A 26,272-nucleotide genomic window follows, 5' to 3' on the forward strand; every position below is an offset into this window, starting at 1 on the left:
ACTCAGACAGATCCACCTGCCTCTGCCTCCCCAGTGCTGGGATTAAAAGTGAGGGCTATCCACACCAGTACACTCTTATTTTAGATTCTGCTTTTACTAGTTCAAATTCTATTTGGAAGCCTTCCAAATTTGGCTTCAGTCGTGATAAGCCAAGGCTGTAATTTTTTAAGCTTCTTTTTCCTTATGTTTTAAAAGGGATTTTTCATTCTTAGAATATGCTTCAGAGAGAAAAAGAATTGTTTTCTACGTGTATTCTTGCCTATGATTGCCAGTGAAACACTTAGTGATATATTAAAAACAAACTTGGTACTCTTTCTCCTCCCTTCTTAGGGCTTTATCTTTTGAGAAACAATTTGTTCTGTTTTGACAGAAAAACTATTGAACCCACTTGGCCTTAGTGACTTGTTATCCATCTCTTTCTTTTCTTTCTTTCTTTCTCTCTGGTTTGGTTTTGTTTCTCTGTGTAGCCTTGGCTGTCCTTGAACTCACAGAGATCTGCCTGCCTGTGCCTCCCCAAGTGCTGGGATTAAAGGCGTGTGCCACTGCACCCAGCTAATTATCATTTTCTTTGCATGTGATGTGTTATTGGTAGCTCTGCTTAGACCATGTGTGTAGAAAAGATACCATCAGATAAAATTTGATGGTAGTTTATTGCATTGAGTATTGTTTTAATCTGAAGTGCTAGTGATTAAAATGTTCATATGCACCAGCTCTTTGTTGTGCTTCATGCTTCTAAGACTGTACTGAGACGAGAAAACCACATGGCTCTGCTGTGTGAAGTCCAAGAACCCGCATGCCTTTGGCAGCAGAATAGTAGTGCATGGTAACTAAAGGGTTTCAGTTATACCTAGTGCAGTTACTGTAGTGATTAATGATGACTGTGCACGTTTTAAAATTATGGATCAAGTGAGGACAGTTGTCAGTTGCCTGTACTGAAGGCTGAGCTGATACCTATAGACACATGTCAAAGATACATGCAGGGCTTTCTAAAGATCAGGGCTTTCCTTTCTGTATCATTTAGTCAAACACCACAACATAAAAGTCAGTAAGAAATTAGCCAGACATGGTTGGGGTATAAAATACTGGCCAGCGGAATTCTTATGAAGAATGAATAGCGTAATTTTATTATAAATTTTAATAATTATTATAATAATTAGTTCTGTTCTAAGCATTCGATTCATAGCAGTTTTGGTGACATCAGTATTTCATATTTAAGGCTTTGCCATTAAATATTATTTTAAGTAATTGTAAAGCAATTACTTTTTTTTTAACTAGGAAGAAGCACTGCATGCATTTATTCAACCAGAGATCTTGGATGGCCCAAATCAATATTTTTGTGAACGTTGTAAGAAGAAATGTGATGCTCGTAAGGTAAGAAGCGTGTAAATATTATTATGTGATTGTCTGGGGTGATACTCAGTATTAAATCCATTGTTCCCTTAACCACACCTGCTTCTTTTTAGGGCCTTCGGTTTTTGCATTTCCCCTATCTGCTGACCTTACAGTTGAAAAGGTTTGATTTTGATTATACAACCATGCATAGAATTAAACTGAATGATCGAATGTCGTTTCCAGAGGAGCTGGATATGAGCACATTTATTGATATTGAAGATGAGGTAATTATTTATTACACTTTCTTGTGAGGCTCTTCGTTATACATTTATGCTTTTTTATTTGGTTGGTTGGTTGGTTGGTTGGTTTTTTCGAGACAGGGTTTCTCTGTGTAGCCTTGGCTGTCCTAGACTCGATTAATTGTAGACCAGGCTGACCTCGAACTCACAGTGATCCACCTGCCTCTGCCTCCCAAGTGCTGGGAATAAAAGTGTATGCCATCATGCTTGGCTTTTTAAAATTTTTTTTAAATTACTTTACATAGATATATGGGTGTTTTGCCTGGAGGTATGTCTGTGTCACTTGTGTGTTTGGTGCCCTCACAGGCCAGAAGAGGGTGTGTTATATCTTCTGAAACTAGAGTTAGCAATAGTTGTGAGCCACCATGTAGGGCCTGGTTTTTCAAGACAGGGTTTCTCTGTGTAGCCTTGGTTGGGCTGAATTCACTTTGTAGACCAGGCTGGCCTCGAACTCACAGTGATCTGCCTGCCTCTGCCTCCCGAGTGCTGGGATTAAAGACGTGCACCACCACCGCCCAGCCCACCCCTTCCTCACTTTTCAGTGGTGTATTGCATGAGAAGACTATTGCTGTGGCTAAAACACTTCTTGACATTGCACATTTAAGTATCTTATTTGGTCAGAATAGCATAATCTCTTTAAAAGACAAAAGAGTTTTACCTCTCTTGAATATAGGCAGTAATCTTGTTTCATAGTCTCTTTATTATTGGAACTGTGTGTTGCAGCTGGATTTCTGATCTTTACTACACATTGAGCAAATATGTGTGAGTGAATGAACAAAGTACCATATGGCTTTAATGTCTTCTGTTTTGCTAATACTCTTTACAGGAATTAAGGTACTTTGTTACTCCCACATACCATTCGCTAGCTCTTAAATTAAGCTAGAAATACAAACATACAAGAGGTTTTGTCAATTACTCTTTTTACTTTTGTTTTTTGTTTTAACTTGAAACTTTAAATAGTTTGAACATGGGATTTTGATGACTCCAGGAAAGGCTCGTTTCTTTCTACTCACTGACTTCCAAGGGTTTTCTAGCTTTATTAATAAAAAAATTATAATATCCTGCTTGATTCTTTTGGATGTTCTCCTGATTGCATTGAAAGCATTTACAATCTGGGTTTAAAAAAAAATGTACTTAAAATGAAACAAATACTTCTCTTAGTCAGAACATGTTAAACTATGTAAGCATCGTAGAAAACATAGGTACAAGTTTGATTATCTTTTCCTTTATTTGGCTTAAGATTTTAAGATAATTATGTCTTACTAGAAATCTCCTCAGACTGAAAGTTGCACTGATAGTGGAGCAGAAAATGAAGGCAGTTGCCATAGCGACCAGATGAGCAATGATTTCTCTACGGATGATGCTGTTGATGAAGGAATATGCCTGGAGAGCAGTAGTGGAACTGAGAAAATCTCAAAACCCGGCTTGGAAAAGGTATCTTTTATGAAGTTTATTCGTATTAGGTTGAGCATTCTAAGCAAGTGGCTTGCCAGAGAGGTATACCTCCAGTTCCTGCACGTTTTAATTAAGATAGAGAATATTAACAGAAAATAAGGCCAGGCATGGTGGCCACACCTGTAATCTCAGTCTCAGGAGGCAGAGGCAGGTAGATCTCTGTGAGTTCGAGGTCTACAAAGGGAGTCCAGGACAGCCACAGCTACACAGAGAAACCTTGCTTTGAAAACAAAAATAAAAAGAGAATATAGTAATTTCTGAACTTACATTATTTTGTGGTGTTTTTTTTTTTTTTTTTAATTAATGCTTTTTAAAATGTTGTTTTGTGGTGAGTATAATCATAATTGTATTTTGGGAAACACTACTTAGAGATGGGATGCTAATTATTCTTATTTTTTAAAGTTTATTTATTTATTATGTATGCAATGTCTACATGTACACCTGATGCCAAAAGAAGCCACCAGATCTTATTATAGATGGCTGTGAGCCACCATGTGACCTGAAAATTGAACTCAGGACCTCTGAAATAGCAGCCAGTACTCTTAGCCTGTGAGCCATCTCTCCATCACCAGGACGCTAATCCTTAGAAGACGGTGTTGCGTGTTGAGAGTTGGATCCTGTTAGAATGGGTGCTGCCTCTGCCTTTCATATCTTTTGTCTTCACTGAGTTTGCTCATAGAGGAATAAGAGTGTTGGACTTGATTTGTTGCATTTTAAGAATTCTGGCAGTGGTGCACTCTGAAACAGTTTATAACACGGTTGGCCTTGAGTTAGGGAAAACCAAATCCTTGGCTGGCTTTTCTCTCTTCTGCAGAACCATCCTTAGAAATTCTAGAAAATTGTGCTCTTCTTTAAATTATGATCTGGACACCTTTCAAAACCCAGGATACCGTCTGTGGTAGGTCGTTGTTTCACCGTGTCGGTGGTTTTAAGGTTCTTGTCCAGCTACCCTTTTATAGCCATGTAACCAGCCTCACTGAGGGGTAGTTTCACATACAAATCCCTGAGCAGTGCAGGATTGCCTTCTTTCACGTCACAGAATGATTAGATATAAAGATTTGGGGCAATATCTAAGAATGGAGTATTATAGTATAAAGTTGTTTTGGATCAAGGCTGCTCTTTTTACCACCATCACCACTCTCCTTGACTTTTTAAAGTTACCTCCCCCATTCAGGGAAAAGAGGTGAGTGAGGATTGCTGGGCAGTGAATAAGGCAACAGAGACATGACAGCTCCATATGAGACCATTAAGCTGCCATGAGCCCAGTGCAGCTCCACCTTGCCTGTTCTTGTGTGTAGATAATCGTGGTATCTGTTAGTAAAGACAGTGTGGTTTCTTCATTCTGATATGGTTGCCTTTTCTTCTTCCTGTCCTAATGCCCTAGGTAGATGTCCAATTCAGGAGGACATAAGTAGCAATGATAAGACAGTGTTCTTGCCTTTTCCCTATTTCAGGAAATGCTTTCAGTATAATTGTTAGTAAAATATTGTACCTGAGAACTCTTAACTCTTCCCTCATATAAGCTGAATTGGCTTTTGCTTGTAATGTGATAAATATAATTCTAATCTAGAACTTGCAATCTCAGAATGTTCCAGGAACATAATTGTGTGGGAAGGTGCTAATTACAATAAAACTTTAAAATATGTTACTAGTAACCAGTTTATATATGCCTGAAATCCAGGCACTTGGGTGCCAGAGGCAGGAGGATCTCGTTAGGTATCAGGTTCTAGCCAGTAGTGACTGCAGAGTGAGCCTATTTCAAAAAATAATTAAAAATGGTCTCAGCACAAATTCTAGATCACAGGTAAATTTTGCAGCCTGCCTGTCATTACTTTGATTAATCTTACTTTTGGCAATAAAATTTGAACTACTCAAGTTTTCAGAATTTGTTCTAGAAGTTTCATTATTTAATAATTATAGTCAGTTTAAAGTTATTTAAAACAAAGTGAGATGTGCTGATACTTGATTTTGGAAGGCCAAAGTACTTTTGAAGCAATGAATAGAGAGGAAAAGGCAATGGAAGTGTATTCACCTAGCATGCCTGAAGTCCCGCATCTGTTCCCTAGTGCTGTAAAACAAAAAGAGAAAGTGGAGAGCTCCTGCAGAAAAGTGAATGAGACCTAACAGACCTGTACAGTAGTGCACACCTGTGATCCCAAATGTAGGATAAAAGACAGAGAATTAGCTGCAAGTTTGAAGCTAGCCTGATCTAACATAACTTGTTCCAGTCCAGAAAGGGTTGCAAAGCAAGACCCTCTCAAAGCAAACTGAAAAACCCTTCCTTGCCCATTTGGAGAATCTACTTGTGGCAAACTAGTCTTTCTAACTTTCTGTGTCATAACCTTCACTGGAGACTATTTCTTTTTCTTTTAAAAGTTATTTTATTTGGTGTGAATGGGTGTTTTACCTACATTTCTGTACATCATGCATATATGCCTGATGCCCTCAGAGCTCGAAGAGGATGTCTAGGTTACAGACAGTTGTGAACTACTGTGTGAGTGCTGGGAATTGAACCTGGGTCTTCTGGAAAAGCAGCCAGTGCTCTTAAACACGCAGCCATCTCCAGCCCTGGAAACTCCTATTTTTATTCACTGCAGGTAGAAATGGTGAAGACAAACCAAAGAAAGGGTTCCTTCCAGCCCCAGCTTGGTGAACCAGTGAGTTTATTGCACCTCTTTAATGGAGCATGATGATTTTTAGGCAATTCTGTCACCAAAAAGCCGACTCCAGCATGGATAACTACTTATAAAAGTCTCCCTTCTCAGCACTTGGTGACTACTGTTTATATAACTTGAGCCTCTGAGTTAATAACATTCTTATATTTGGAAGTGGTTGTGGAGTTTTTAAGGTTAAAAATATTTGCTGTCTTAATTAGGGTATCTATTGCTGTGAAGAGACACCATCACCATGGCAATTCTTATAAAGGAAAACATTTCATTGGGACTGGCTTACAGTTTGGAGGTTTAGTCCATTGTGATCATGATGCGGGCAGACATGGTGCTGGAGAGGCGGCTGAGAGTTCTACATCTTGATCCTCAGGCAGCAGAAAGAGACGGTCACACTACTCACACTACACCTGGCTTGAGCATTTGAGACCTCCAAGAGATACACTTCCTCCAGCAGAGCCACACCTACTCTAATAAGGCCATGTCTCCTAATAGTGCCACTCTCTGTGTGCCTATGGGAGCCATTCTTATTCAAACCATCGCTGTGTGTGTGTGTGTGTGTGTGTGTGTGTGTGTGTGTGTGTTGTCATGTGCGCTCGCACACGCTCACTCTCTCACAATATCTGATTTCTTAAATGCTAGGACTACAGGCCTGAGCTACCATATCTGACAGCTCCCTATTGATTTTAAAGATGGAAATACTGGTTGCCAGGGTCTCTAGCATTACTAATTGTTTAAGGGGGTGTGAAGTGCCAAGGCTTCTAAAAGAAAAGGCAATTGAAGCTAGTGTCCCAGCACATATCTTATAATCCTAGCACTTGGAAGGCTGGTCTGGAAGAGTTATAAGTTTGAGGCCTACCCTAGGCAACTTTAGTGGGTTCAAAACCACCTGGGCAACTTGGACACTATCTTGAAGTGGAAAATAACAAAGAGGAGCAGACGTACAGCTACATGCTGGAGCCCTTGCCTGGTAGCACCTGTGAGTTCAGCCTCTACTACCAACAAAAGAATAGAGGAAAGGTCCTTATATCTTATTTTTGTTATAGACAACACAAGCTATGTTCAGAGTGGGATGGCCATAAGCTGACATATTATGGAAATAGTACAGTTCTGGATTAGGGGGCAGGGATGTGGGTGTGTTGACAGCGTCTCTTCTGTAGAGCCTTGGCTGTCCTAAAACTCCCTGTGTGAATGAGACTGGCCTTAACTGCACAGAGTTACATCTGCTTCTGCCTCTCAAGTGCTGTAATGTAAAGTGTAAGTCACCATGCCAGGCTCAGATTCATTATTAATATAAATAATAGATGCCAAATTAATATTACTTACGAAAAATACTGCATAAGTATATTAGAAGATACTTTAGATTACTGTCAGAAACAGAATTCGATTTAAAGGGCAAAAGCAATGTGTTGGTGATTTCTTTCATTTTTCTTTGTTTTTGATGCTTTGTTGTTTTCTTTTATTTTTTGAGACAAGAGTTTTTCTTTGTAGTGTTGACTGTCCTTGAACTTACTTTGTCGACAATACTGGCCTCAAACTCAGATCCACGGACCTCTGCCTCCCAAGTGCTAGGATTAAAGGCCACTACCACCTGGCTAGTAATTTCTTGATCGTGCTATGCAAATTAAAACAGCTTTCCATTTAGCACATATGTCACAAAATTTCAGACTATTATTCTTTCATAAATAATCAAGCACATGTTTATAGACATATATATATAGTCCAAAGATCAGAAGACATCATAATTAAAATGAAGGATGAAAGTATCACATACTAAGGTTTTTGGTGACTTGCCATCATAATGCTACCTAAGGGACAAATTAGCTTCCATAGAATAGCTGTCATGTTACTTCATGCTGCAGCCATAGGAAATAGGGAGTTTCAAATAAGAGTTTTGTAGTCTTCTCTTCTAAACTTTTTTTTCTTCTCTTCTTAGAACTCCCTGATGTATGAGCTCTTCTCGGTGATGGTGCATTCAGGGAGTGCTGCTGGAGGTCACTATTACGCTTGCATAAAGTCTTTCAGTGATGAGCAGTGGTACAGTTTCAATGACCAGCATGTGAGCAGGGTAAGGCTCCTGAAGTGAAGTAGTTCCTCAGAGCAGAAGTGCCTATGATGGTGTGTCTCAGGTTCCTATGGAACCAGCCTTTCACTGTTAGTGCCTTTGTTCTGCTTTGCTAGAGTTTATTACCTGTTTCCAAGATAGACTGCCCCTTTCCTCCAGCCTTCACCCTTCCTTCTTATGTTCTCCTTGTGATTGATGTGGGCCTAGCCCTTGAGCCTAACTCACCAGAGCAGCCATTGGTAAACTCGGAATTATCTTAGGAATATGACCCATCTAACCGGAGACTAAAAGATTGCATTAGAGTTAGGCTTGGTGGTTCACACCTGTAATTTCTAGCACTGGGTGCCTGAGACATAGTATTGCCAAGCGTTCAAGCCCAGCCTGTCTGGGGAGGATCAGAGGAAACTAGAATATTGGGTCATGTATTTACATGATGGCGTTAATGTAATGATGCCACTGGTGTTTACAAAAGCATAATGTTATAACTTTTTAGATAACACAAGAAGACATTAAGAAGACACATGGTGGCTCTTCAGGAAGCAGGGGCTACTACTCCAGTGCTTTTGCAAGGTAAGCAATAATAGCATGAGCTTCAGTTTTGATCCACTGGAGTGAGCTGTAACTTTACCCCAGGCTCAGCAAACTGCAAGCCTTGGGCGTCTGTTCATACGTGCTGGCTCATGCTTTCCTGTTGTAGCAGCTTGAGTTGCAACACAGAGTAGCGGACCTGCAAAGACTTTGGTCTGGTTTGGTTTGGTTTTTCGAGGCAGGGTTTCTCTGTGTAGCTTTGGCTGTCCTGGAACTCACTGTGTAGACCAGGCTGGACTTGAACTTGTAGAGATCCACCTGCCCCTGCCTCCTGAGTACTGGGATTAAAGGCGTGTGCCACCACCATTCAGCAAGACTGAGGAGTTTTTTCTTGGTTCTTTCCAGCAAAGCAGTTTGCCAAGCCCTGACTTAGCTGTAGTAGGCTTTGTGGCACACAGCCTTCTTTATGACCTCACCATGTTACCAAAAGGAGATGTTTTAATCTTTTCATATGATTTTCCTTTCTTTCTGGTGGTATGATTTTTGATTATTTGAAAGAAAAAGACACTAATATTTCACGTAAAGATCTGGTGCTTATAAATGGAATCTACTGTCTATTTAGAAGTACCTGTTAATCTTTTTTTTTTTTTTTAACATTTCTCCTAGCTCAACAAATGCATATATGCTGATATACAGACTGAAGGATCCAACAAGAAATGCAAGTATGTTAGCCCATCGTAAAGTAATTTCCTTTGTATATCTTACAGACCTAGATAACTGCTTTTGGGTGATAGAACAGTTAACAGCTAGGATTTTTTAATACTTGGGAGGGTAAATTATAAACACTCATGAAATAATACTAAGTGATAAAAACAGCTTACAAAAGTCTGTCGAGCTGGTCATAATGATTTGTGCTTGTAACTCTAGCTACTTGGTGGGCTGAGTGAGGCAGGAAGATTACAATTCTGAGGCCTGCTGACACTTTAACAGGCCCTTTAGTGATTTGAAAGGAGATGAGGCTACAGCTAGGTGATTGAAGTTCTGACAACCAGTACTACACACAGGCAGGCATGTGCTCACACGCAAGCAATACCCACACACAGATAGGTGGTTGGAATACTCTATAACACACTTTCTCTTTGATAAACAAATTAGGTTTTTAAGTAAAACTCACCCTGTACAGTGTCCACACCTACTGTGTGTGTTCTAGAGCAAATCACTTGAGTTTGCTGAGCCTCTGCAGAGGGGAAGACTGGAAATGATGACGCCTGATGGGGTGTCGTACATGAGTGAGACAACACCTCAGGGTCTTGTAGCAATGCTAGTGTGCAGTGAAAGCTCAAATTACCTACTGCTTATTTCAAGCTTTTGACTTTGTTCATATCCACATAGTTTGAGAGAGGGCTCCAGATGGCCTGAAATACTTAAGAAATCATTTATTAGAGAGAGTTAAGTATCTTTTTATTTCATTGAAGAACAAATTTTTGTGAATCTAGTAAAAAACTTTTTGTTAAATTTTATTAAGAATCCCAGGGGTCTCAGCTGGTCAAAGGTACTTGTTGCCAAGCCTGATGGCCTGATTTTAATGCCCAGAACCTTTGAAGCTGCCCTTTAACCTCCCCAAAATAATCCTTAGTGTAAAGTATATTTGTCCTTTCTATATTTGAATTTTCAGTGAATTTGGGTGTTGGTTTTTTGTTGTTTTTTTTTTTTTTTTTTTTTTTCCTTGCTAATTCTTACTGATTCACAGTGTTACAAACATGTTAGGGTGTGTGTAATTGTGTCTGTAGATGCATATACATATGATGAGTTTTATAATTTTAAAAAAGTAATCATTAACTTTGATCTGAGCATACTTTTTTTTAGTGTGCTGATGTGCTCTTAGGATATCTTTCAGCCATTATATTTTTTGTTCTTCTGTTTGTGAACAGTTCACTAAGCAAGACTTAGTACATAGTCATTGTTTCAACAGATTTATATTTCAGGACCTGAAGATTTGCTGTAGCCAGGACTGTAGTTCATATACCCTGGGGACCTTGCACAGTGCAGTGCTTTACCCCTTCCCTTTTTGGCTAACTCTAGTTCTACAGTAAACACCAGGGGGCACTGTGTGCTTTTTAGCTGGTTGATTGCATGAAAGTCATACAGCCAGTGAGGAAAGATTTTTTTTAAAGACTGGAGCTGATTTCAGGAAACATTGTGTTTTTACTCTTTACAGGTTCTATTGATTGATACTGATAGTTATTGTTTTCCTTAAAGTCAGTCGTTGGCTTTATTCAAGTGTCCTTATTTCACATTGGTTTTTTTTTTTTTTTTTTTTTTTTTTTTTTAATACTTTTATATATATATGTAAACTCCACGGAGTTACCAGTTTCATGCCTCTGCTTTCTTTGGTTAGAAGGTAGCTGAAGGGCTGCTTTGAGGAGGAAGGAAGGTAGTAATGCTATCGGATGTAGTAACAATCACATATGTAGCAGCAGTAACATTGACTCATTCGTACTATGCTTTAAGGGCCAGGTGCTCTTAATAAGCTAAGGGAGCAAGGTTCCAAAGTAAAGTTGCCAAAGGCCACAGCATTCCATGGTGATAGCATAATTTGAAATTAAACATGACTTGATTTTAAGTTTCCAAGGCTTTTTAAATTTTTGAAGTCTTGCTGAGTTGTAGGGGCTGGGCCATTTACTAGGTCTGAATATGATCTCCCCATCAGTGGTTCCTCAGTGTTGCCTCAGGAAGACTTCTGTTGCACACTGAGGAGAGGCTGCATGGTTCCATGAATGCACAGGAGAACAAAAGGGTACGGGAACCCACTCTGAGTGACACTGTCTCATGTTCCTAGAGTTTCTAGAAGTGGACGAGTACCCAGAACACATTAAGAACCTGGTGCAGAAGGAGAGAGAATTGGAAGAACAGGAAAAGAGGCAACGAGAAATTGAACGTAACACATGCAAGGTTTGATTCCATGTTTGTGGTTGACAAGTGGTGTTGGTGTTTGCTTTTCTCACCATTGTCGTTCTCATGGTAGCCCAGAGTCGGCTGCTCAGACAGGTCGGCCGGTGGTCCTCGGCTGGGGTGGCCTCACCGCAGGGATGAGCCTAGCTGATACTGAAGCAAGTCATGTGTAGCGTGGTGGTCAGTGCCTGACCGCTGTATGAGGCAGGCGTTCTCATGTCCTGAGGCGGGAAGGACTGCAAAACACATGAAAACAGCACCACACCTTAGTTACTGTCCCACTGCCCCTGCTGTTCTCCCTTTAAAGCCTTTAAACAGGAATGAGGAGATGCTCAGCAGTTAAAAGCACTACTGCTCTTCTAGAGGATCTGGGTTCAAATCCCAGCACCTACAACTGTCTGTTACTCCAGCTCTAGGGGATCTGACACCCTTTCTGGCACACATGGTACAGACATGTATGCAAGCAAAGCACCTGCACACATAAAAAAAATTTTAATTAAGTATATTCAAAAATTACTGTCAATTAGTTAGAAATAAGGGCAGAAAGAATTTTCCGAACAATGTCTTTTGTTTTTTAATTACGTTGTTTTGATAATGAAGAAAAGTGCTATCTGCCAAAAAATTCATCTGGGACACTTGACCTAGTAAGTTGATGATGGTATTTTCTATTTTGTAGATAAAATTATTCTGTTTGCACCCTGTGAAACAAGTCATGATGGAAAACAAGTTGGAGGTTCATAAGGATAAGACATTAAAGGAGGCAGTAGAAATGGCATATAAGGTACGTTTAGTTTCGATAGCACCCAAGTTTTATAGTTGAGACAGATAATGTAAGTACTTTGAATGTTATGTGTTAATCTCCCTCCATCCTCCAGCTGTTCTTTGCATATACTCAGTTGATTCTGAAAGCATCTGAAAGGCCAATTAATCTTACTGGATACTGAAAATAGAATTAGAAACACATTTATTTGTGCTCTCTATGTATTTAGCAGGTATCTATTGAGTGCCTTCTGTATGAGCCATTAGAGATGCCAGAAGGAAGACCATTATAGTTCATTAGGAAATTTTTTTTCTTTGAGGATTTGCGATTATTTTATTGTTTGGATGTCATAAAGTAAATTAGTATATTGAGATAATTTATCCTACAACTATAACCATGATAAGGACACAACTATATCATTGTATAGTTTATGTTATTTAAGGAATAATAAAGGTGATAATTAAATATATTTAAGCCAGGCATGAATGCTCATTCCCTGTAATCCCAGTGTTTGGGAAGTGGAGACAAGAAGATCAAGTGTTCAAAGGTATCCTTTTTTGCATAGTGAATTCAGAGCCAGCCTTTCTCATGTGGCTTTCTCAAAAAAAAAAAAAAATCAAAGATATCTATTACTCTGATAGAAATCATAATTCTGTATATTTTATTGTATATAAGGAGCTCTTGGTAGGATTTCTGCACACTAGCCTGTTGTAGAAAAACGAATTATTTTTGGTATATTAAGTAATACAGTAAATTATTAAGGCAGTAGTTTCCCACTGATTCACACTGAGAGACTGTGATTTATTTTTAAGCTGTAAGTACTGTGCTGGGCAGATTCTGATGGCTCCCAGGGAACCCTAGCCTGGGCACCCAAACTCCATCTTCCTCTCTTCTACCCAGTCATAAGGTTCAGCATCTTTATTTAGCCAATCAGGCATAAATGGGGAACATTCCTTATCATCATGTGGTTACAGGAGATATTTCAACATTCATAACAGTACCCGTAGTAGGGCAGTAACCAGATTTCAAGGCACTGAAATTAACATTTGAAAACATTGTTGGACCTTCCTCTAATACTATCCTAAAACACCATATTTTTTTGTCTTGTGGGGGATTGTGTTTTGTTAGATGGTAGATTTAGAAGATGTGATCCCCCTGGATTGCTGTCGCCTGGTAAAATATGATGAGTTTCACGATTACCTGGAACGATCATATGAAGGAGAAGAAGATACGCCAATGGGGCTGCTCCTAGGAGGAGTCAAGTCCACGTACATGTTTGATCTGCTGTTGGAGACAAGAAAACCTGATCAAGTTTTTCAGTCTTACAAGCCTGGAGGTAAGCAATTTTATACTCTTCAGTTGTAATTACTGTAAATTATTGTGATCAAATGTTTTGATCATAGACATGAATGACTTAAATTTTTTATATGTTCTTAAAATATGCATAATTTTGACAGGTCAGAAGTAGTCAGCAATGAGTTTGAAGTTACATTCCAGCTTCTGCTGGGCTTGCTGGCACATGCTGTGATTCTAGCAGTGGGGAGGCTAAGATGGGCACATCACAAGTTCAATTGGGCACATTTGCTAGACCTTGTCTCTACACAGAATTTAAATAATGAGGAACAGCAACAAGAAAACACCTCCCAGTCTTCAGTAGGGCTCTCTTCTTTAATGTGGAATGCTAAATGCTAAGTTCCTGTCAGGGTGATATGAAATAGTTACCAGTTCAACTCCCAACGGTATCCATGCCACCATCTTTCCCTCTCCTCCTCCTCTTTCCCCCCTTCCCTCTCCTATTCTTTATGGAAACCATACAGTTCCTTGCTTTGTACGGCTTTGCTGTCCAAAGTATATTAAGTACACTGTTCTCCCAAGAAGCCTGCTTGTCTCATTTCTGAAAATTTAGTGGTGCTTGCATTATCCAGACTCTGTACTTTGTATAGAGTTCCTGTAAGAGATTTTTCTGAGTGAGGTATAAAAAAGATAAAAATAATTAAATAATTACACGAATCAGTAATAAAACTAATTCCTAAAACGTGATGAGGCCGTCAAGATGCAAGAACAAAACCAACTCCCTCTCTGCATGTGTGAGTATGTGTGAGTATGTGTGTAAGAAAGAGACAGAGAACACTCCAATACCAAATAAATGTAAAAAAGGTTTTAAACAGACTTTAAATATGATGTGTAATAATATTCATGGAGCCATTTCTATTATTTGTTAATTATCAAGATCTTAGAATACTTTATTATTTAAGTGAACAGTGTAAGGGGAAATTTGAGAATTGACAGTAAGACAAAACAACTGCTTAATGTAATGCTTGACGGCTATTTCCTTTTCACGTGAATACGATTTAGAACAGATATACCAGACCCGTTTGTTATTTGAATTTTCCAGGGAATTTGAATTATGTTTTTTGAGGAGAGCAACAAGGTCATGAATAATTTAATGGGGTTCTTTATAAGTCACAACTGGGGCTATGTCCCATTAGTATTTGTTTTGTAATCTCTACTCCCATGTATGTTTTCAGTGCTGTGGTTTAGTTTCTATTTGGATCTTTTTGCATATGTACTTTACCAAGCAGAAGATTAAGAAGTAACTGGGTTGTATTTTTAATATGCTTAATAAATTTGAGGCTGTGTTATATTCAGGAAGGAAATAAAATATTTTAAATTATATTTGGATTTTTTGTTGTTGTTTAACATAGGTCAATTTAAAGAACATTAGATGGATATCATATAAATCTACTATATTACATGAGAGCTTATTCTTTTTGCCACCTATTAGAAACACATTTAGAATGCATTGCTCATGTAAAATGCAGTTAAAAAAAAAAAGAGTAACCTCCAGTACATTTTTATGTTTTTAATGCAATAGAAGTGATGGTGAAAGTGCATATTGTCGATCTGAAGGCAGAGACTGTCGCTGCTCCTGTAACAGTACGTGCTTATTTAAATCAGACTGTTACAGAGTTCAAACAGCTCATCTCAAAGGTAAGTGGTGAAATCAGACCATGAATATATTTGAGTTCTTGCTGCATGTGTGACTCACTGTGGTAGTTGCAAGTTATAGGTTCTACCTTAAAGGAGCAATATTTACAGACAGAACACAACTGAAGGAGAAAGAGACACTTGAGGTAGAAAAAACAAACTGAGAACTTGAGGGAGTGGGGCAGTAGCGCTGACCTGGACTATGCTTTGAGCTGCTTTCTGTGAAACACGTGCTACAGGTGTGAATTGAGTTTGCTTCACAGAAGGCTTTAAACACTAACTGGACTCTCATTGGTGCAGTGCTAAGTAGATCCTTTGTTCTTCAGAATGGTAAGTCTAGTGACACTAAACTGGGGTTCAAGGTGCGTGGAGGCTGAGTTTGGGTGACACTGAGGAAGCTGTTTAAATCATTCAGGTAAAGGCATTTGGCCAAGAGTTCAGGGAAAGTGGATTGGAAGAAGGAATGGCTATGTAAGCAGACACTGCCAGGCTTGTGGTTGTTATGTTTCAAAGGAAGGCAGACATACAGTGGGTTGTTTGTTTTTATTATTTTACTTTGTAGGCGGGGTCTTCCTATGTGCTCTTAGCTGGCCTGAAACTCATTATATAGACCAGGCTAGTCTTGAACTCATAACTATCTGCCTGCCTCTGCCTTCTGGGTGCTGGGATTAAAGGAGTGCACCACCACACCCAGTCCTAAAATGTTTTTTATTGCATTTATTTGTTTTGTGGTATGTGTGCATGCACTCAGGCTTAGCAACAGTGAGGTGAGTAAGCAGCCTTGACAAAAAGAAGGTGATGTATTAAATAGTGGCTCAGAATGTCGGCCAGTTCTGAATGTTAGAGCTGGAATGAGGTGATGGAAACACTTGGCTGTCTTTGGACAATGGACTGAACCATGTGAAACAGGTGACTGTTCTGTCTCAAGGGTCCCACGCTCTGCACCCTGAGCATGCAAACAGTTTTGTGGCCTTCCTTACTGACCGGTGACTACAAGTTTAAAGTACAGTTTTCAGCCATCTGCTTTGTCTTATAGCTTGATGTCTGGGGATTTTAGTTCCCGTTGCACGGGGTTGTCGTGACCATCAGTAAATAAGTGTTCTGGTTGCAGAGATGTTGTGAAGTTTGTCAGGTTTGGTAACAGCTAAGAGACCTCCACCACTGTTGCCAGTCACAGCATCAAAAGACAGCTCCTGTGCTGTCGGCTAACGTGATGGCTAACTTGCGCACACATGCACACCAGGTGATCATAATACTCTCTACGTTTAAAGTAAGTGCCACGTGCAAACCTCTCTAATCCATTGCAAAGCATAAGCACTGAGATTGGATGAAAGACAGAGCCAGGCATGTGGCGCACGCCTTCAATCCCAGCACTCGGGAGGCAGAGACAGGCGGCTCACCGCGAGTTCAAGGACAGCCAAGGCTACACAGAGAAACCCTGTCTCGAAAAGCCAAAAAAAAAAAAAAAGAGAAAAACAAGAGGAGAAGACAGTATGCTAGCCCACTCTGTAGTGAAGCTAATGGCCTCATGGGGGAAATGCTGAAGAACAAGTGCGGTCACAGAGCTTTGTCATAAGCAAAGGCCTTGAAGGTTAGACAGGGTTCCTTTGCTCCAGTTGACAGCCTAAGTGACATGGAGATGAGCCACCAAAAATTGTTAACTCTCTACTTAAGATTAATTTTCTCTGGCTCTTCTTTTGTGGGCTCAGGGTGGGTACTAGGATTGACAGCTAAGGACCTGCCTGCTCTCATGTGCTTTAGGAACTCTGCACTGTCTTCTCTCCTGAGTGTCTAATTTCAGGAAGAGTTCTGTTGAGTAGCTCACTCTGAACTGACATTCTCGTTGCAGGCCACGCACTTACCTGCAGAGTCCATGAGGATAGTGCTGGAGCGCTGCTACAATGACCTGCGCCTCCTCAGTGTGCCTAGTAAGACCTTGAAGGCGGAGGGCTTCTTCAGAAGTAACAAGGTGTGTCTCTCTTTTCATTGTGTCTCCTATGCTGGTAACAAATGGAGTAACGTTGAGTATTGTAAGCCTGGCTGCAAGCAGCACCGTCCCGTTTGCTGTCCTAGAGAGCTGTTCAATGTACACAGCCTCCCCAGATTTCCTTCTTTTGCATCCAGTTAGGCTTCTTTCTCTGCTGACTCAGCATTGCTGCTGCTCCTTTTACCCCTGCCTGGGAGCAGTTTCTCCTGTTTCCCTGCCTTCCTTTACATTTCAAGCTCTGATTCGTCATGCCTTTTTGAGCCTTTGTGTTTGAGTCTCTCTCCTCAGTGACTGTCTTCCTAACTCCATCCTTGAGTTCCCTGGTAAGACAGTCCTGCACACCACGTCAGAGCTGTGCCTTGTGAGGCCCTCCATCCTTCTCCCCTTTGCCTGCTCACCTCTCTGTTGCGGAGGAGACAAGTCGTCAAGCTTGTTTTAGGTCTTGCCACCTTTTAATATCATTTTATTAATTGTGTATTTTCTGTGTGTGTGTGTGTGTGTGTGTGTGTGTGTCTTTCTGTGAGTGAGTGATATTAAAGTATAACCTGTGGACTGGCACGAGCACTCGTCAGGTCGAAGACGCTGTGGCTAAGCCTGATAACCTGAAGTTGATCCCGTGGACATATATAGTAGAGACAGGGAATTGACTACCTCAGGTTTTCTCTGAACTCTGCATGTGTGCCACATACCCATACATACACACACATTCATGTGTGCACAGTACATTTTTTAAATATAATTAATTTTTAAATGTTTAAACCATAATAATTTTAATTTAGGGAAAAGAGTTCCAGAGCAGACCTTTTTCCTCCCCGCTGTCTTCTTTAAATGGTTAACTAATAGTCTTAATTTATAATGTTTATTTAAATAGTAATAGCTTTTTATGAAAAACCCAACATACTGTTAATTATTGCCAAATATATGGCTAATTTTTGTTTGGCTTTGTTTTGTTTTCTTGGAGACAGGATCTTGTATTTGCCTTAGCTGGCCTTGCACTCACTACATAGACCAGGCTACTGTGACAATCATCCTGCCTCTGTTTTCCAAGTACTGAGATGGGGTGTATACTACCATGCCTGCCAAATTTATGCATAATGTCACAAATCCTATAATCTACTATATATTGGCTCATATTGGTAGGCTATTCTTACGAAGAATAAGAATGCTACTAACACTGTCTCACACTCACTGTTTAGGTGTTTGTTGAAAGCTCTGAGACTCTGGATCACCAGGCGGCCTTCACAGATTCCCACTTGTGGAAACTCCTGGATCGACATGCAAATACAATCCGGTTATTTGTTTTGCTGCCTGAACAATCGCCAGGATCTTATTCTAAAAGGACAGCATACCAGAAAGCTGGAGGCGATTCTGGTAATGTGGACGATGATTGTGAGAGAGTGAAAGGACCTGCAGGGAATTTAAAGTCTGTGGATGCTATTCTAGAAGAAAGCACTGAAAAACTCAAAAGCTTGTCCCTGCAGCAGCAGCAGGATGGAGACAATGGAGACAGCAGCAAGAGCACTGAGACGAGTGACTTTGAGAATATTGAATCCCCTCTCAATGAGAGGGGCTCTTCCACCTCTGTGGATAATCGAGAACTTGAACAGCACATTCAGACTTCTGACCCAGAAAACTTTCAGTCTGAAGAGCGTTCAGACTCAGACGTGAATAATGACCGGAGTACAAGTTCAGTAGACAGTGATATTCTTAGCTCCAGTCACAGCAGCGACACTTTGTGCAATGCAGACAGCGCTCAGATCCCGCTGGCCAATGGACTCGACTCTCACAGTATCACAAGTAGTAGAAGAACTAAGGCAAACGAAGGCAGAAAGGAGACGTGGGACACAGCCGAAGAAGACTCTGGGACTGACAGTGAATATGACGAGAGTGGCAAGAGCAGGGGGGAAATGCAGTACATGTACTTCAGAGCTGAGCCCTACACTGCGGACGAAGGCTCTGGGGAAGGACACAAATGTATGTACTTGAGTGGAAGGCTATTGAAACAGTGCTAGTGTGCTTCTCACTTAAGTTTTGATTACGAACCCAGTGCCTAGCTCTAAGATTGCCTTACAGTAACTCCGTGGACTGTAAGATAATTGCGTTTTCTTTTATTTGCAGCGCAGTACTTTAGGCAGTAATTGTGTCAAGTTAAGTAGAAGAGTATCCAAATTAGGAAAGTCTATGGTAAGAGTGCCAAGGAATGCATAAGGTAACATGCACCCTCACTGCTGAAGAAGCCAGACTCTTTAAAGATTTACTTTTTGTTTGAGAAGTTTGTATGTGCATATTGTGTTTTGATCAGATCCATCCCTCTTCCCTCTTCTCCAGCTCATTCCCTGTCCTCCCCAGCACCACTCATCCCTACCAGCTTCATGTGCTGTGTTTAAACCCACTGAGTCCACGCAGTGCTGTCTGTGTGTATGGGGCCGTCTGCTGGAGCCACATCCCTGAAGAAAACTGGATTCTTCTTCCTCTAGCAGACATCCGTTGCCAGTAGCTCCTTAGTTTGGATTGGGACTGTGAATCCTACCCAACCGTGCTGGGATTTTATCTGTCTTCATCTTGTGTAGGTCATGGCCACTGTGAGTTCACACACAGAACACAGATGGCCTTGTCACATTGGGCAAATACTATTTTAGTACAGTCATCAGCTACCTCTGGCTCTTAAAATTTTAACACCCCACCCCCCTTCTCCAGGGTTCCTCAGCCTTGGGGTGTGTGTGTGATATAACTGTTCCATTAAAGCTAAGTACTCTATATCCTTTATTCTCACACAGTGACCAGTTGTGGGTCTTTGTATTAATTACTGTCTTTTGCAAAAAGAAGCTTCTCTGATGTGGGCTGAGAGAAGTACTGCTCTGTGAACATAAAGTTGTTAAGTACTTTAGGGGCCAGTTTGTTTCCATTTAGCAGAGTAAGTTCTCCCTTAGGGCCTATGCTCCAGTCAGCCACTGGGCTTTGGCCCATGTACTATCCCAGATGTGAGGTCTGCTTCTTAGTTCTTCCCATTAACATGTATGCTACTATTGCACCAGTGGACAGATCCTGCCAGGCCTGTCTCACTTATCATAGCTCACCAGTTTCATAGCTGGGTAAGAAACTGATTACTTTTGTCCCCTAGTAGCATGCATAGAACCTTCCAGCATTTTGAAAGTTAGCCGACAGAGAGGAAACTTCCAGGTTAGTGCCAACTGTATTTCTCCATGCCCATGACTCAAACATAGCAGTAGGGTCTTACTCTCGGGTCATAGAGCATAATGAAGAGCAGTGGCAATAGGCTGTAGTGTTTGGATAGCTTAAAATATACTTACTCAGTTCACAGGAAAAAAAGATTTTTTACTTTTTTTTTTTTTTTTTTTTTTTTTTAATGTCCAAAGCAAACAACGATTCCTTTGCCATGTCCTTTAAATATCTATATTTAATGGCAAAAGAAAGGCAATTTGAGAGAGAGGGTTCATTTGTTCCTTGGGTCTTTTTTTTATTTTGTGTGCTGCTAGGGATGAATTTGGTGCTTTACCACCGAGCCACATTCCAACCCTTTTAATTTGCTAATTTAATTTTGTTAATTTGATAATAGGCAAGAGGAAAAATGAGTGTTCAAATGTTACAGAGTGAGATTGATTTGTAGCCAAGATATTGTAGTGCATGCCTTTAAATCCCAGCACTCAGTAGGCAGAGAAGCAGGCAAATCTCTGTGAGTTCAAGGCCAGCCTGGTTTATAGAGTAAGTCCAGGATATCCAAGGCTACGGAGAAAAATTCTGTCTTGAAAAACCAAATATGAGAGGGGGGGCGTGGGGGCTTGGCATTTAAGCCGAGCAGTAACAGCAGACATACTCAGAAGGCAGAGCTATATGAATTGTAAAAAGAACTTTCGGGAAGGACTTTTTCAGAACCATAGGCTAGAGCTACCATACAGTTAACAAAACCAGAGTCAATATACAATTCTTTGTTTTTGTTGTTGTTGTTGTGTTTGCTTGTTTTGTTTTTGTTTTCTGAGACAGTGTTTCTCTGCGTGGCCTTGGCTGTCCTAGAATTCAATCCATAGACCAGGATAGACTTGAATTCACAGAGATCCGCCTGCCTGTGCCTCCTGAATACTGGGATTAAAGGCATGCACGGCACCGCTGCCACCGCCGCCACCACCACCCAGCTAATATACACTTTTCCCAAATATGAAAAAGAAGTATATGAAAAATGAAATGCTTATTAGCATTACTCTTTAACAAATCATGTATTAGCCTAGCTTGGTGACATGTGTCTTTAATCCCAGCACTGAGGGAGCAGAGCCAGAAAGATCTCTCTGAGTTCTAGGCCATCCTTGGCTACATAGTGAGACTCTGTCTTAAACACAAAGCATATATTAATTCTCCCCTGTGTTTTTAGTTTTTAGAATGTTTATTTCTCCAAGTGTCTCTGAATTAGTAAAGCAAATCTTGGTGTCCTCCATTGACAGATTAGAACTGACACTCACAGAGGATGGAGGCGTGCGTGGCAAAAGACAGACATACATAGCATCTATACAGTGAGCAGCAGCACGGCCACAGAGTATAAGGCTTCTTTTTAAGATTTTCTTTTTATTTATGGGGGGAGGGGGCACTGTGTATGTATATATGTGGTAGTGTCTGAGAGGCCAGAAGAAAACGGCAGATCACCTGGAACTGGAATTACAGGTTGTTGTAAGCTGCCCTACATGGGAACTGGGACTTGAACTCTGGTCCTCTTCAAGAATGGCGGGCTTCTTAACTGCTAAACCAGCTTTTCAGTCCCTGTAAGGCTTCTAATTGAATGTGCATGGTTCTTTTGCCTTTGGAAGAGAACCCTAGATGCCAGGCCCTATGTAGCTATTAGAAGTAGAAATGAGGAAGAGACTGCCCCATCAGTAAAGTGCTTGCCTTGCAAACATGAAGACCTAAGTTCCGTACCCAAAAACTGCGTGAAAACAAGCAAGTATAGTGGCACACACTTGGACTTGTACTCCAAGCTTTGAGAAGACAGAAACAGGCAGATACCTAGGGTTCGCAGGCCAGACAGACTGACTTCTTGGCCAGCTCCAGGCCAATAAGAAATTCTGTCTCAAGAAAACTGGCTCCAACGGAGCCTAAGAGTGCTCTCGGCCTCCACAAGCCAGCAGCACACATGTGCCAGCAGCCTTGCACACATGTATACACACACCCAAAGAGGAGACTTGGCCCAGTGAGATAGCTCACCAGGTAAACATGATTTCTGCTAAGCCTTGATGACCTGAGTTTGATCCCCAGAGCCCACATGGTAGAAGGGACGGTGTCCTCTGACCTCCACATACACTCTGTGTCCCTTGATACAGACAGAGAGAAGTCAATAAATGTGAAAATGTTTTCTAAAGGAAATTACTTATAGTCTGAAAAGTCTTTCTTTTAAATGAAAGAAAACAGTAATACAAGCACATGGATCTATGTTTAGCTAATGCTATATAATACCAGAATCCTTTGGCATCAATATTATTTGTCTTGTAGAAACTCAAGTGTAAAAATGTACGGTGCTGGCCAAAATGGTGACAGAGAAGTTGTGTTATATTAATGCTTAACTTTCCTCCCAGGGGCTACCTCAAAAGGCTTGCATGATTTCATATAGTCCTCTCAGCAGCTGTGTGAAACCTGAATTCCCTGGTGAAACATTGATTTCAAAGAGGTTCTCTAGCCTGGGTCATATTCCTAGTAAGCTGTGCTGCTAGGATTCCACTCTGATACTCTGATTGTAAACTGCCATCTAGTTGCCCGCTTTTTCTGACAAGAAAACTAACAAACAGCAAATGCTTTCTGGCTGCAGTCAGTCAGTGAAGGCCCTGAGAAAGAGGAGAGCCACTCTCTGGAGGAAGAATTGGAAAGTTTCTAGTTGACAGAGAACAGTAATGAAGGTCAGTCGGATAGTAGACACTCCCTCAGAGCAGATTGCAGCGAGTCGAAAGTCTCCTTTCTGATAGAAGATTTGATACACTCTTTAAAAGGTAGGCTACTTGGCCAGTTTAACCTTCCTGGGAATTTGTAGTAGGCTTCTTACTGCTCACTACAATAATAGACAGGGTTGTGAGGGGAAAGCCCTTTTCCCATCTGTAGAGGCTGCGAGAGAAGGCTGTTTGCAAAGAAAGGTTCTGTGTTGACCTTGATGTTTAGAACAGGCTTCTAGGATCCTAAGGGAGAGCTGAGGCTCAGCTTGGATCACTGTTTCCAAGCCCTCAGCTTTTGGTTTCCATTCATTGGACATTACACATCTCCTTCGGAATCTTCAGGGTCTTGTTGATGTAAATGTAAATTTGGTTCCCGTATGATTAGCAATTGGGTGTTATCCTTTAAAGCTTAGAAGTTATCGCTCTAAGCAGTTTAAAAAAAGCTGCCTCGAACATTGCAGAGTAAAACCAAGCTCAAGCTTATCACTATTCATGCTTTCTCCTTGTTTATACTCCTTACCCACTTGATAACCTGTTTCATGACCAGGAAAGTAGTCAGTGAAAATTAATTCACTTAGAAAGCATACTGAGAATGTTTTATCTAGCCAGTTCGCCTGGCCTGAGAATGTAAGCCAGAAGTGCTTGCAGCCTTCGCCTACTGACAAGGAAGCCTCGTGCTGTTGAGCGGCAGCCTGGTCGCATGGCTGCTCGTGGGCCCAGTACCTACCTTATTACAAGAGAAAAAGACAGAGAAGGTAGGCTCACAACCATGTTTGCCAGAATATGAAGACCAGGATAGCTAGCTACCTTCTTACAAGTATCTCACAAGGCACAAAGAGCTGACCAAGGTAGGTGTTAGGAAGGAATGCAGAAAAATAACTTATTGGGCAGGCACAGTGGCACATACCTTTAATCCCAGCATGGAAACATTTCTGAGTTCCAGGCCAGCCAGGGCTACCTAGTGAGACCTGTCTCAGAAAAAGAGAAACAAATAGCTTATGAGAGGTAATCCCATCAGGATGCCAAGAAAGTTTCAGTTCAAGCCTGAGGGAGGTGGCAACAATGGATGTTTACAAGCAACCCTGCTACAGTTCAGCTACATGATAAACACGCATCTCAATAATAATTCCTGGTTTTGAAGCAGCTGCTATAGATCTGGCGCTGTGCTTTAGCTTCGAAAATGTGTGAGCTCATTGAATTCATACAGCACTGTAACACTGTGCTTTCATCTCCATTTTCTTTTTCTGGTTTTGTTTTGTTTGAGTTTTGTTTTTCGAGACAGGGTTTCTCTATGTAGCCTTGGCTGTCCTGGACTCCCTTTGTAGAAGGACTCGAACTCAAAGACCCTCCTGCCTCTGCCTCTCTGAGTGCTGGGATGACAGGCGTGTGCTGCCTTGCATGGCTCCATTTTTTCCCGGTGCAAAAATGGGGATGGAAGCCAGCGGCTCCCAGTGGCTTGTGGCTTGTGGGCAGAGGAGGCAAGAGCGCAGCCCAGCCAGCTGGCCAGAACTAGCTAGCACTGTGTGAACCTGGAAACCCTAGAGCAACAGTTCTCAACCTGGGTCTCGACTCATAGGGGGGTGCCAAACAACCCTTTCATAGGGGTCACATATCAGACATCTTAATATCAGATATCCTGCATATCAGATATTTACATTAAAATTCATAACGGTGAAAAATTACAGTTATGAAGTAGCAGTGAAATAATTTTATGGCTGAAAGTCACCATACCATGAGGAACTGCATCCAAGGGCCTCAGCACTGGGGAGGTTGGGAACCATTGCAGTAGAGGTTTGGTAGATTGAGCCTGTCAAGTCCTCCATCTGTATCTGGGTTGGTTATATTTTGTGTTGCTGTTTTATTCAGTATTGTTTATTACCCAAAACTCTAGCATAAGAAGTGTGGTCTGTTTTACTTAATATTCAAGAAGCTGCTTTGACAGTTTTGTTCCTATTTTGTTTGTTTTTATACTCAGGGCTGATGGTGCATGTTGATAAGAGGATCACCCTGGCAGCTTTCAAACAGCATCTGGAGCCCTTTGTTGGGGTCCTGTCCTCTCACTTCAAGGTGTTTCGAGTGTACACCAGCAATCAAGAGTTTGAGAGCGTCCGATTGAACGAGACCTTTTCGTCATTTTCAGATGACTCTAAGGTTGATGACAGTAATCCTTACCAGATTAGTCCGTTTCAGTAGTAGGTTTGAGAGCCCCTTGTGGTCCTTTCAGTGAAGAAGCAGGTAGCCCACAGGCAGCTGCTGCATGCTTACTGTTCTTCCGCTTGTTCCCCCACCAGGCATGGTTAACTGTGAACAGTGTGTCAGGTACAGGTCTAGTGCTGGGCACTGGGTGAAGGGCACCTGTTCTCCAGGAGCCCATGAGCTTAGACGGTGGGGAATACAGAAACTAACAACAGAATGAGCCTAGCTTGTTCTGCTGAGGCAGTCCTCTAAGAGAATGTTCCTGTTTGTAGATCGCAATCCGCCTGGGGAGAGCACTGAAGAAGGGCGAGTACAGAGTTAAAGTGTGCCAGCTCTTAGTCAATGAACAAGAGGTGAGTGACACTTAAGACGGCAGGAAGGTGCCAACACCTAAGGGTAGAGGTGGCTTCTAGCTGTTCATCTCTTCTGCAGTGCTTGGTTCTGTTGGGATAGTACAAAAGTGACCTGTATCCAGTGTCTTAGGGTCTCTACTGCTGCAACAAAACATCATGACCAAAAGAGCGTGTTGGGAAGGAAAGGGTTTAGTTATTTGGCTTACACTTCCACATTGCTGTTCATTATTGAAGGAAGTAAAGACAGGAACTCAAACAAGGCAGGGGAAGATGCAGAGGCTATGGAGGAGTGCTACTTACTGGCTTGCTTTCCCTGGCTTGCTCAGCCTGCTTCCTTATGGAACCCAGGACCACCAGCCCAGGGATGGCACCACCCACAATGGGCTGAACCTGCCCTCTTTGATCTTTTCTTTTTTTAAAACATGGTTTCTTGTAACCTTGGCTGTCCTGGACTAACTTTGTAGACCAGACTAGCCTTCATCTCACAGCGATCCACCTGCCTCTGCCTCCCTGAGTTCTGGGAGAGTGTCATTGCACTCCTGTATTGGTCATTCTTTGAGAAAGATGCCTTGCAGCTGGATCTCATGGAGGCATTTCGAGGCTTCCCCTTCTCTGATGACTGTTAAGGTGACACAAAACCAGCCAGTACACCCAAGAGGTCGTATTTACAAAGCAGGCAACCATGAGTTAGCCCTCAGGCCATTGTCACCCTGGCTGTGGTGTGTTGTCACACTGCTGTACTAAGCAGGGTTTCCCCACCCCCACCT

At 41.3% G+C, this 26,272-nt stretch overlaps 1 protein-coding gene across 1 annotated transcript in view; it reads left to right on the forward strand.

Annotated features, from left to right (window-relative positions):
- Positions 1-26,272, forward strand: part of Usp47 (ubiquitin specific peptidase 47) — an 84,610-nt gene that overhangs the window by 50,402 nt on the left and 7,936 nt on the right. The window contains exons 9-22 of the mRNA XM_051149218.1: positions 1,276-1,371; positions 1,464-1,616; positions 2,898-3,065; positions 7,689-7,820; positions 8,311-8,387; positions 9,012-9,067; positions 11,185-11,297; positions 11,974-12,078; positions 13,186-13,393; positions 14,933-15,048; positions 16,895-17,014; positions 18,229-19,006; positions 24,932-25,107; positions 25,425-25,505. Coding sequence (XP_051005175.1) covers positions 1,276-1,371; positions 1,464-1,616; positions 2,898-3,065; positions 7,689-7,820; positions 8,311-8,387; positions 9,012-9,067; positions 11,185-11,297; positions 11,974-12,078; positions 13,186-13,393; positions 14,933-15,048; positions 16,895-17,014; positions 18,229-19,006; positions 24,932-25,107; positions 25,425-25,505 — 2,379 coding nt within the window. The remainder of the gene's footprint in view (positions 1-1,275; positions 1,372-1,463; positions 1,617-2,897; positions 3,066-7,688; positions 7,821-8,310; positions 8,388-9,011; positions 9,068-11,184; positions 11,298-11,973; positions 12,079-13,185; positions 13,394-14,932; positions 15,049-16,894; positions 17,015-18,228; positions 19,007-24,931; positions 25,108-25,424; positions 25,506-26,272) is intronic.

Source organism: Acomys russatus, chromosome 7 (assembly GCF_903995435.1).
Source record: "Acomys russatus chromosome 7, mAcoRus1.1, whole genome shotgun sequence".
NCBI classification, from domain to species: domain Eukaryota; kingdom Metazoa; phylum Chordata; class Mammalia; order Rodentia; family Muridae; genus Acomys; species Acomys russatus.